The 13,289-nt window shown below is 40.4% G+C and overlaps 1 protein-coding gene across 4 annotated transcripts in view; it reads right to left on the reverse strand.

Annotated features, from left to right (window-relative positions):
* Positions 1–13,289, reverse strand: part of SCN8A (sodium voltage-gated channel alpha subunit 8) — a 335,228-nt gene that overhangs the window by 5,579 nt on the left and 316,360 nt on the right. For all 4 annotated transcript variants that reach the window (XM_075337138.1, XM_075337136.1, XM_075337139.1 and 1 more), the window contains exons 24-26: positions 9,471–9,608; positions 8,495–8,599; positions 2,482–2,752 (exon numbers count right to left, since the gene is read on the reverse strand). In XM_075337138.1, the coding sequence (XP_075193253.1) occupies positions 2,482–2,752; positions 8,495–8,599; positions 9,471–9,608 (514 nt within the window). The remainder of the gene's footprint in view (positions 1–2,481; positions 2,753–8,494; positions 8,600–9,470; positions 9,609–13,289) is intronic.

The following is a 13,289-nucleotide window of genomic DNA, read 5'->3' on the forward strand; positions in this document are numbered from 1 at the left end:
GAGAGTTTATGCTTAGTATAATTAGGGTGTGTTGCTCACTTTTTTGCAGTAGAAATTGAGCAGAAACTCTCCAAATCTTCATCAAATATTCAAAACTTGATTTTGTTAAATATATAAATGTGCTGAGAGTGGTCCTGGTTAGAGATGAGCAAACCTTTGGAGGTTTGGTTCGCTGTCCGAAATTGAACCGAAGCTCCACATTCAAACTTTCCCGAGCCCAATTTGAAATCACTGATTGGCAGTTTTAATCTCCGCCTACATGCAGCCAGCCATAAACAGATCACTTCCGAGAGAGGGTGGGCGGAGTTTTTCAACTTTTCTTTTTTTGGTACACCCTACATCTAATCACGCTGTTGTTACCCCCAGTGCGAGCCATTCAAACACTGCAAGAGGCTCGCACAGGGTTGAGAACCTAGCGCATCTGAGCACAGCGATGCTCACACGAATGGAATTCGCACGTAAAGCATTTGAACCCAAAGTCTATTTTGTAAAGTTGGTGTTCGGTTTGAAAACTGAACCACCGGTTCGCTCATCTCTACTTTTGGTGATGCATTCATGAATGTACCCCTTTAAAAAAAAAATTGCGGCCCTTGTGATTGGTCTCAGTATGACAATGAGGCCCTTGGACCAAAAATATTGTGCACTCCTGCACTACAGCTAATTTAAGAACTTTTACACCTTTAAGAAAAAAAAACCCCAAAAAAAACACAAAAAGAGAAATGTATTTTATATAACCATATAAAAGGACCCAAAAGGTTTTTTTTTAAGTCAATAGAGCTGTCCGAGGACTTTTATTTTTTAGGGCAAAGTATAGTTTTATAACTTAGGGGACATGCAACTTGTTGATCATATTTTATTCTATTTCCTTTTGGGAGGCAATATAACCTATAAACAAAAATTCTATTTAAAGGGAACCTGTCAGCAGAAATTTCGCAATAAACCTAAAAGATTCCCCTTCTGCAGCTCCTGGGTTGCATTCCAGAAAGGTTCCTGTTGCTATTGTGCCCCCTTTGAGACCTAAATAAATACTTTATAAAGTCTTACCTTTTTGTATGCAAATGATTTTTTATGGTCAGGGGGGCGGGCTGTCTTGCGTCCGTTATTCGCCTCCTACCGCTTTACACCGTCCCCCATTGCTAATTTCCATACATGAGGACGCCGCCCAGTGCTCCCGAGGTCTCGCGCATGCCCAGTGGCATTTAGCACTGTAAAGCGTGACCGCTGGTGAGGTGATTGCGCAGGTGCGAGATTATGGGCAGCGCTGTGATTGTCATCAGCAGCGTCATCCAAGTACCCGCCCATAATCTCGTGCCCGCGCTTTTCCCTCTGCCGCCACCGTTATGCGCAAGCGCTGGCCATATGATCCCACGTCACCTATTACCGCAGGCGCGAGAATATGGGCGGGTACTTGGATGATGCTGCTGATGACAATCACAGTGCCGCCTATAATCTCGCGCCTGCGCAATCACCTCACTAGCAGTCACGCTTCACAGTGCTCAATGCCACTGGGCATGCGCGAGACCTCGGGAGCACTGGGCGTCATCCTCATGTATGGAAATTAGCAATGGGGGACGGCGTAAAGTAGAAAGAGGCGAATAACGGACGCAAGACAGCCCGCCCCCGTGACCATAAAAAAAATTTGCATACAAAAAGGTAAGACTTTATAAAGTATTTATTTAGGTCTCAAAGGGGGCACAATAGCAACAGGAACCTTTCTAGAATGCAGCCCAGGAGCTGCAGAAGGGGAATCTTTTAGGTTTATTGGGAAATTTCTGCTGACAGGTTCCCTTTAACAGTGTTTATCATGCTTGATAACTAACCCATAATATTTCATTTTATATATATATATATATATATATATATATATATATCAGTATCAATTATTACAACTTACAAGGAACTTTATTAGATTAGGCACTGATTGACATTTTAGTCCTATAGCAAACATGATCATGCTGCTGGGTGGGGGGTGATAGAGGCTCTTCCCACTTGTCTAACCACTTAGGCCGGCGTCACACTTGCGATTGACTCGCACGAGTGCAATGCGAGAAAATCTCGCATTGTACTCGGACCAATGTTAATTAATGAGGTAGCGGACTGAGAAAAAAAACGCAGCATGGAACGATTTCTAGAGTTTCTCGTGCGAGTCTCTCCAATGCAAGTCTATGGCTGCGAGAGAAAAACGGATGTCACACGGACAATCCTAGTAACATCTGTATTTCTCAATACAATTCTATAATGTAGCAGAGAACACTGTAAATGCTTCTGTACAGGACTGTAAATGAGTAACAGCTGCTGGGGAAAAAAACGGATTGCACACTGACAGCACATAGATGAAAAGTGAGAAAAAAATCGTCCTACTTTCTGGCATGAGAATCGGACCGATTTTTCAATCGCAAGTGTGACGCCGGCCTTATATGGAGAGGTCGCCACTGACCTGTTCCACTAAAAAAATACAAATTAAACTAAACACATACTTACCAACAATAGAAAGAATTACAACAACAAAGTCAAAAATGTTCCATCCAATGGTGAAGTAGTAATGCCTCAAGGCACACAGTTTCAATACACATTCTGTTGTAAAAAAACAAATAAAAACTAAATTGACCCAGTATAGCACATTCTCTGTATGTGCGGTCTGATCATCTGTTTCCACCATCATGGTGACCATGTTGAGACAAATAAGGATCATGATGATTATATCAAATGCTTGTTGTGTGATCAAATCAAAGATGGCACCTTGGAATTTGTTCTGTTGGAAAATGGAAACAACAAATAGTTACATATACAAGAAAAAAGCCATTTTGTATGTTATTTCTCTTCTACTCTTGAATACCAAAATATAGACAAACAGAAAATTCTTACTATAGTAACACCCATTACAGAGGCCAGGCCCCAACAATTGAATTTGTCCATCCCGTCTTTGTCCCATCTATTATTTTGGTCCCACCTTTCCAAGATATCAAGGAACATGAAGATTAACTGATTCACTGATATTTGGGAAGTTCTGCAAGGAGAGAATTGGCAACTGGAGATGAGCAATTTGATTGGATGTAAATCAAACTTGTGCAAAATTTTGGGGAATCTGCTCAATTTTAACAATTTGCGATTTAATACAAATGCATCATCTACCCGGTTTCCTAGAAAATAAGACACGGTCTAATATTTTTTTTGCCCCAAAAAAAGCACTAGGTCTTATTTTCAGGGGGTGTCTTATTCTCGAGGAGACATGGTTGGCGGTAGGTTTACCGCCAACAAAAAGCAGACCCCCCCCTCTTCCCAGGATCGTCATACTTACCAGCCCCGAGCATTTGCTTGGCTCCCAGATCTCTGGCGTGTGCTCCATGGAGGTGTGCTCCCCTGCATCTGGCCAACACATATACATCAGAACACACACTCACACATCAGATAGAATACACTCACACATCAGATCACACACTCATATACACACAAACACACACACACACACACATCAGATTTCACTTCATTCCTCCCTATGATCTATGTGCTGCATGCCGTCCTCCTCTGCGTCTGGCCGACACTCACACATCAGAACACAGACACACATCAGAACACAGACACACATCAGAACACACACGCACACATCAGAACACACACTCACACATCAGAACACACACTCACACATCAGAACACACACACACATCAGAACACACACTCACACATCAGAACACAAACACATCAGAACACAAACATCAGAACACAAACATCAGAACACAAACATCAGAACACACACATCAGAACACACACATCAGAACACACACATCAGAACACACACATCAGAACACACACTCACACACCAGAACACAGACACACCAGAACACACACATCAGAACTCACACATCAGAACACACACATCAGAACTCACACAATAGAACCACACATCAGATTCCACATCATTCCTCAGTGATCTCCGGCGGGCACTGTACACCGTCCTCCCCTGCATCTGACCGACACTCACACATCAGAACACACACACACACCGAACACACACACACACAGAACCCACACTCGAATAGCATACACTCACAAAATCGCACATACCAGTACAATCGTGTACACACACTCACCACATCCAGAGATACCACGTGCTTCCAGTCACGTGATTCACCCGCAGGTCCTGGAAGCTCAACGCACAGTGCACACCGTCGCAGGTCCTTAAGCCGCCGAGAAGCTAGCAATATCGCTGGATGTAGGGAGTGTGTGGATGCGATCTGTGGTGTGATTGTGCATGCGTTCTCATGTGTGTGTGTGTGATCTGATGTGTGTGTTCCGCCGCAGGACCTTGATGTGCTCCCCTGCTTCCGGTCGGCGTCTGGTGAGTATGATCGTGGGGTCTTCTCTCTTCTTTCTTTAGGGGGTGTCCGCAGTCTATAATGAAGTGTCCTGTAGTATCTTTAACTTTTTTACTGTTGCATGGCACTTCATTATTGAACTGCGGCTAGGTCTTATTTTCGGGGGATGTCTTATATTTAAACCTTACTGAAAACTCCTGCTAGGTCTTATTTTCAGGGAAGGTATTATTTTCAGGGAAACATGAAAAAATTGCTATGGCCATTTTACACATTGCAGAAGATTAAATCAGTCCAAGAAGGATTACATAAACTCTTGTGCAGACAGGCAGGCTTCCACATAATGCTATTTTATCAGATGGCAAAATACAGCTCATAGCTTAGAAATAGAGATACGGAGAGAAAGCCATAAACACTGAATAAACTACAGATAGTGTGTGACAGCACAGTAGTGATGAAGTTACCATCCATTTACCGAGGCCTTAAATGTTGAGGTCACTTTGACATTACAAAGTGCTTAAGCGCTTCCAAAGGGTTTGATATAGTCCTAGGAGACCTAAGAGTGTAAAACATGTATTTTCAAGCCAATTGGAATATTTGTCATTAACTTTGTTACATAGGTTGAAAAAAGACCTAGGTCCATCTAGTTCAACCTTCCTCCACCTACATTTTGTCATTAAGTCATTTATAACCAACAAAGTTGTGTGTACTGAGGAAATCATCAAGCCCTTTTTCAAAAGCTGTTATAGTATCTGCCATTACTACCTCCTGTGGTAGGGCATTCCACAGTCTGACCTGCTCTAACTGTAAAGAACCCTTTCCTATTTAGCTGCCAGAATCGCTTTTCTTCCACTCGCAGTGAGTGCCCCCTGGTCCTCGGTATTGTCTTTGGAAGGAATAAGTCATGTGCCAGTCCTTTATATTGACCACACATGTATTTATACATAGAAATGAGATCTCCTCTGAAACATCTTTTTTCTAAGCTAAACAAATCTAACTTTTACAACCTCTCATCGTATGTGAGGCCTTCCATTCCTTTCAATAATCTAGCTGCCCTCCTTTGAACTGACTAACTTCTGAATGTCCTTTTTAAAATTTGGAGAAAACTGGATCCCATATTCCAGATGTGGTCTTACAAGTGATTTATAGAGGGGTAACAATACGCTGGGATCACGGGATCTAATCTCTTTTTATACACCCTAAAATCTTGTTTGCTTTCGCAGCTGCTGCCTGACATTGAGTGCTGCTGCTCAGCTTATTTGTAGCCAAATACCCAAGTCCTGTTCTGTAGTCCCGAGTTTACTTCCATTTAATGTATACGCAGCAATAGGATTACTCCGTCCTCGGTGCAATACTCTGTACATTTATTAACATTAACTCTCATTTGCCAAGTGTCTGCCCGTTCTGACATCTTATCCAGATCTTTTTGTAATTTTGTACTATCAAGGTCAGTTTTTAATATCCTACATAGTTTGGTGTCATCAGCAAAGACTGACACTTTACTATCAATCCTATCCACAAGGTCATTAATAAAGAGATTAAAAGATTCAAATTCTTTGGGAATATTCCGCAAAGCTGGTGAATTTGAATTTCAAAAGATTTACTCATCTCTATTGCCAACTTTTCTAGGTGTTCGGGATATCTCACATTTACCCAAGAGCCTCAAACTCATTCTTAGAGAATTGTCAAATCTTATTAACATTAATATTAATTAATTAAACATTAATACTCAAACTACTAATCAACTTTTCATCAAGAAGATTACAGAGTATTCTACACATCATTTGTAGAAGATTTCAAGGCTATGTGCACACACTGCAGATTTAGTGCAGAAATTTTCTGCATGAAATCTGCACCTTCTGGCAGAAAAACGCAGTAAAAAATGCATGTGTTTTTGGTGTGTTTTTTTTATGAAGTCATAGGCTAGAAGGGCTTAAAAAAACGCAGAAAAAAAAATGCCCCAACAACTGACATGCTGCAGATTTTTCTGCACCAAAATTTGCACTTAGGCTATGACCGCACTTTGCGTCGTCCTACTTGCAGTTCTAAACGCACGTTTTTGCCTTAATTGATTTGGCCAAAGTTGCCTTTTTCAGAATTTTAGCGCAAAAAACGCATGCGTATTTACCGTGTTTTAGATGCGTTTTCAGCGTTTTTTACATGCTTTTTCACCTGCGTTTTGAGAGATGCATTTTGAACATCAAGACACTGCTAAATAAAGTTTACACAGTCAAACAGAATGAAAAAAAGAGAAAAAAAACAACAAAAAGAAAAAAGTTATATTTCATGAAATTATAGCGGTTTTATAATATTTAATGCTAAAATAGCAATAAAATCATAATTTTCTTTAAATTGTCGGATTATGTGTGTGTAAAGGGACATATTATTCCATTAATGTTAGAAAAGCATGTGTTTTCTATGTCCAAAACGCATGTTTTCTGCACATAAAAAGCAGGTAAAATGCAGTAAATTTGAAGTTTCTTGGTTATTGCCATTTCTCATTGACTTCAATGTTAGCAAAACGCTGCAGAAATGGCAAAAACAATTGACATGCTGCTTCTTTGAACGCATGGTTTTTGCCACAAATTATGCAAATTAAACGCAGCGTTTAAAACGCAAAGTGCGGTCTAGAAATCTACATTTTACATAGACTATCATGGAAAATCAAAACGCATGCCTTTTGGCATGAAAATGCTGCAGCTCAAAATGGACCTAAAAAGCACCTGAAACGGAGATGGAAACGCAAAGTGCGGTCATACCCTTAGGGTATGACCGCACTTTTCGTTTTTACCTGCGTTTCTGCAGCGTTTTGAGCGGCAGCGGTTTCATGCCAAAAGGCATGCGTTTTGCTTTTCCATAATAGTCTATGGAAAATGTAGATTTCTAGACCGCACTGTGCGTTTTAAACGCTGCGTTTAATTTGCATAATTTGTGGCAAAAACCATGCGTTCAAAGAAGCAGCATGTCAATTGTATTTGCCATTTTTGCAGCGTTTTGCTAACATTAAAGTCAATGAGAAATGGCAAAAACCAAGAAACTTCAAATTTCCAGCGTTTTACCTGCTTTTTAAGTGCAGAAAACATGCGTTTTGGACTTCAAAAACGCATGCTTTTCTGGCATTAACATAATGGAATAATATGTCCCTTTACACACACACATAGTCCGACAATTAAATTAAAGAAAATTATGATTTTATTGCTATTTTAGCATTAAATATTATAAAACCGCAATAATTTCATGAAATATAACTTTTTTCTTTATTAATTCACAAATTATAAATTTATTGTTTTTTTTCTCTTTTTTCATTCTGTTTGACTGTGTAAACTTTATTTAGCAGTGTCTTGATGTTCAAAACGCATCTGTCAAAACGCAGGTGAAAAAGCATGTAAAAAGCGCTGAAAACGCATCTAAAACGCGGTAAATACGCATGCGTTTTTAGCGCTAAATTTCTGGAAAAGGCAAAGTTGGCTAAATCAATTAAGGCAAAAACGTGCGTTCTGAACTCCAAGTAGGACGACGCAAAGTGCGGTTATAGCCTAAATCTGCAAAGAAACAAAAAGCTACGTGTGATAAGAACTTCAAAAATCTCAGACTTTGCTGGCTTCAGAATAGGATGCAGATTTTGGTGCAAATTTCTCAAACAATGAATCAAAATCTGAATAATAAAATGCACCATGTGCACATAGCCTGACTAAGTTGTGGACATTGGCAATTACAAAGTGAAATTATAATTATACAAGCCCATTGGTCTTATTGGTAATTTCCAATATTCAATTAAATTACTAAATATCTATCTATATGTGCATAAATATATATATACACACAAATTGTCTCTCCAGGAAAGGAGACAAACTCTAGCGCAGCACCAACTATTGGAAGTAGCGATCCTAAAAGTCAAAAGTGGATTTTTAATAATCCTTTGCATATGACTTAGGATTTATGCCAGATCAGAATCCCAATTTGAAGACCAGTGTTTCGGGGTGCTTGCCCCTCGTCAGTGCAAAGTATGGGGTGTCTAATCTGGCTCATGAGAAGCTATGTGGGGACCACACTCATATATATATATATATATATATATATATATATATATATATATATATATATATATATATATATATATACTGTATATATATATAAAATGTAATATTAATTACTACAAAGGGTCACATGTACAACCATCTTACCAATGGCCGGGGTATAGGCTTCTGTGGTTTCTTGGAGCCCAATTTTTTCATAGCATTGTAATACTTTTTCTGTTCCTCTGTCATGAAGATATCCTGACCTCCAAAGTAAAGAAGAAAACAAGAAAATTGGTTACAATCAGCATAAATATGGGTTTTATTATTACTACCCATCCTGGAATATTCATCCCAATCCCAATCTTTCTACCTAACTTACCATGTTTTTAAGACTTAAGCTACAATCATCCACATAAAGCTATAAATACACATTACAGATTTGGACCCAGCTTAATAATACATCCACAACATTCTGCATATACCACTGGGACATGTTATAATGATATCAGTTATTTTCATGAAGCCCCTTTGAAGCCCTTAGGCTATGTGCCCACGGGAAAATGTACCCACGGATTTTGCTGCGGAAAACCTGCGGATTTATCTGGATTTTCCAGATAAATTTGCAGGTTTAAGCAAGTACAGACACTCACCAGTTATCCTATGGGATTTGGGGAGTGCTGTATCAATGCTGCGGTATGTGCGGCTGCGGAATATGCTGCGGATGTCCCGCAGCCGCATGTAACTGCATGTCGATTATTCATGCGGAAATATCTGTAGATGTCCAGCCCTTCCACTATGGAGATAGAGGGCGGGACTTCCGCAGGTATTTCCGCACTTGTCAAGCAGGTTTAGCGCAGCAAAAATGCTCAAATCCCGCAACAATGGACAGTTGTGGATTCCGGGGAGCAGCTGTGGGAAACCTGCGGACAAACCTGGGGCAAATTCCACGGGTACGTTGGATCATGGGCATATAGCCTTAGACATCTGCCTATATTGCCTTCACTATATTTTGTTCATGACTACCACATATAAACAAGACTAGTATGGATAACTGCCTCTTGGTTATTGTACAATACATGTAATAAACTATATACATACTTATAATTACACAACTAACAAATTCAATCATCAAAATACTTATCTTTTTCTTTTGCTGGTTGAAGTTGTCAATGATTACACCAATGAATAAGTTGAGAGTGAAAAAAGAGCCAAATATGATAAAAATTACAAAATAAATGTACATATAGATGTTGTCTTCATATTTTGGCTGTTCTGTGACCTAAAATGTAAAATGATTATATTACTGCAAGGTTAAGTAGTAAACAAATCTGCATACATAAAGAATATAATAGGGCCATGGTATAGCATAAAATCAAAATATCCATAAATACATGGTACAATAAAAAGTAACCGATACAGAAAATAATAACCAAGTCACTTTTTTATACTGTTTATGTGAATGTGTATGGCTTCTAAATATATCACATATAAGGAGAGTAGCATTTGTATCATCCTGCAAGGGTCTGAGTCTTATCACTAGTTAGGCAGTCTCCCCATATGTCCTCAATCCTACTATTCACCAACAGTGGAGAGATGTTTCATAAACAGAGCAGTAAGGAGAGGTGGAAGCCAAATTATCTGGGTTTAGAGAGAGGGAGTTTTTTTATGAATAACATTGTAGTCAATGATTGAAAAACGCTGCTAAACCCGAGATATAATTGACATGCCGCAGATTTTTCTGAATCTAACTCTGCATCAAAACCGAACCACAAAAACACACCGTGTGCACAGCAAATCAAAACTGTCGTAGACTTTGCTGGCTTCAAGAGAGGCATGCAGATTTTGATGCAGATTTAACAAAAAAAGACAAAAAAAAAAACACGTAAAAAAACGCAGCACGGAACAGGGCCTTAGAGAACTACTTGGCCTGCTGCCAGGTAGTCCAGCATATTCATGAGCTCTGTATAACTGCTAGATCTGCAGCAGAGAAAACATTAATTTTATCAAAATGACATCAAACAGCTCAGTAAGTGACACATCGCTAGAATCAGGGTCTCTGTCTCTACATTATGCTGTGCTCAGATGGGGGAGCAAAAACCTGGTGACAAATTCCCTTTAAAGGGTACCTGTCAGGTAATTTATGTGTTCTACTCTAGTAGCATTGTGATGTGTGGCCTAGTGACCCCTTCCTACCCATCCCTGTGTTGTTTTATTACTTATGTATACCCTATGTAAATGAGCAGGGGCTTTAGCCCCATGGGCATCACATCGCCCTGTAGGTGTTTGCATGTTTTCCATGGTATCAGCCCCTGTGGGCGTGATACCATGGATTTACTTGAGCGACGTCTCATCGCTCCTTGAGATCCCGTGCGTGCGCACTTACCATTCCCGCTGTGTTGTTATCTGGGTGCTTGCTTCTCGTCTTCAGATGTGCACCGCGCATGGTCAGAAGACTCCTGCGGTTCCGGTCATGTGCAGTGCGCGTCTGAAGACAAGAAGCAAGCATCCAGATAACAAGGCTGCGGGAATGATAAGTGCGCACGTGCGGGATCTCCAGGAGCCCAAAAGGGCGTGATACCACGGAAAACATGCAAACACCCACAGGGCGATGCGATACCCATGGGGCTAGACCTCTCCTCATTTACATAGGGTACACATAAATAATAAAACGTATTTTTACACACACACAGGGATGGGTAAGAAGGGGTTACTAGGCCACACATCATCCTGCTACTAGGTTAGAACACAAATTACCTGACAGATTCCCTTTAACTCAAACTCAACCTTAGTAATGTCAATGTCAACATACTATATATGGCTATGGGTAAATAAATGGTAAACGATGGTAACCAACAACTTCTTTAACGCTTTTACAACCTAGTACATACCTATACGTGTTAGCTCACCTGTCACCAGATTTGGTGACTATAAGCTGTGGCCACCACCAGTGGGCTTTTATATACAGCATTCTAACATGCTATATATAAGAGCCCAAGCCGCTGTGTAGAACGTAAAAAATGACTTTATAATACCCACCTTAACGATCGGTGTGGTGCAGACTGGTCGGGTGGGTGTCTCCTTTCTCCAGGTTCGGCGCCTCCTCTTTCGGCCATCTTTGTCCTCCTTCTGAAGCCTGGGTGCATGACGCGTCCTACGTAATCCATACTAGCTAGCATAGAGGTCCTCAGCAGCACTACAATACTTTCATCTGGTCAAAGTGCGCCTCTGCAGGACTGCAATGCCAGCCTGTGTGCATGATGTGGGACGCGTCATGCACCCAGGCTTCAGAAGAAGGATGACAAAGATGGCCGAAAGAGAAGGCGCCGCACCTGGAGAAAGGAAACACCATCTGACCAGTCTGCACCACACCGATCGTTAAGGTGAGTATTATAAAGTCATTTTTACATTCTACACAGCAGCCTGGGCTCTTATATACAGCATGTTAGAATACTGTATATAAGAGCCCACTGGTGGTGGCCGCAGCTTATAGGCCCCAAATCTAGTGACAGGTTCCCTTTAATGAGGGTCTGTGCAGCGAATCTGCATTATTCCCCGCACATGTCTGCTGATCTGATCAGCAGACATGTGCAGCTAACAGAACCAATTAGATCATGCTGTCAAACTTTGACAGCGCGCTCTAACGTGCTCCAGCGGGGATCACTCTGTTGCCCGCTGCCATCAGCGGCTCCGTGACGTGATCATGGGGCAGCAATGGGTTGTCATAACAGCGTGGGGGTCAACTGATGACCCCTGTCGCTATCATGACTGGGCATTTCTGCACAGCACAAGCTAAGGGCATTAATAAAATCACAAAAAATGTTAAAAAGAAAAAAAGTTGTTTAAGAATATGACAAAAAAAAAAAAAAATTCAAATCATCCCCTTTTGCCCTATTGAAAATAAAGAATATTTCCATTCTGCGAGGTCTTTGTCTTCCCTTTTCTGCTGTTTGATCTGGCATCCCCTTGTTAAGGCCGGTTTCACACATCCGGCTTTTCGCCGGTTTGCCGGATCCGGCGCTCTCCCGTACAGACAATACAGTACAGTGACAGCGCTGTAACTTCCGGGTCACATGCGCCGGTCACATGACAGCATGTGACCGGCGTTTTTTGCGCTGTCACTGTACTGTAGTCACTGTATGGGAGAGCGCCGGATCCGGCAAACCGGCAAAAAACCGGATGTGTGAAACCGGCCTAAACTGAAAATTGGGTTAACATGGAGGGGCCATAGCATTGTTTTTTCAATATGCAACTGCTCAGAAGATGCTATTCTGCTTTATTCCAGTTGCAATATGTAAGCCGTTGGTTTGGACTGTCTCCATGTTTGCTGTTAAATAAAGAATTAAAAAAAAAAGAAAATAAAGAATAATAAAAATACACATATTTGGTATCGCCGGGTTCAGAAATGCCTGATCTATCAAAATATAAAATCAATTATTCTGATTAGTAAAGGGCGTAGAGATTAAAAAAAAAAAACGCCAAAATTACGTTTTTTGGGGTCGCCCCCAACATTGCATTAAAATACAGTAACAGGCGATCAACATTGCATCTATCCAAAAATGGTATAAAATAAAAATGTCAGCGTAAAGTGCAAAAAATAAGCCATCACAGAGTCCTAGAGCCCGAAAAATGAGAATGATACTGGTCTTAGAAAATATTGACTAAAGCGTTTTTTTTTGTTTTTTTTTTACAAACTTCAAATTTCTTTTTTTACCACTTAAATAAAAGTAACACTATACATGTTTGGTATCTACAAACTCGCACTGACTTGCGTTATAACACTGATACTTCAGTTTTACCATATAGTGAACATGGTAAGTGAAAAAAACAAAAAAACAATTGTGCAATTACACTTTTTTTGTAATTTCACTGCACTTGAATTTTTTCCCCATTTTCCAGTACAGTATGGGGCAGAATGAATGGTGTCATTCAAAAGTGCAACTCGTGCCGCAAAACAAAAGCC

The sequence above is a fragment of the Anomaloglossus baeobatrachus genome, chromosome 2, assembly GCF_048569485.1.
Source record: "Anomaloglossus baeobatrachus isolate aAnoBae1 chromosome 2, aAnoBae1.hap1, whole genome shotgun sequence".
NCBI lineage: Eukaryota > Metazoa > Chordata > Amphibia > Anura > Aromobatidae > Anomaloglossus > Anomaloglossus baeobatrachus.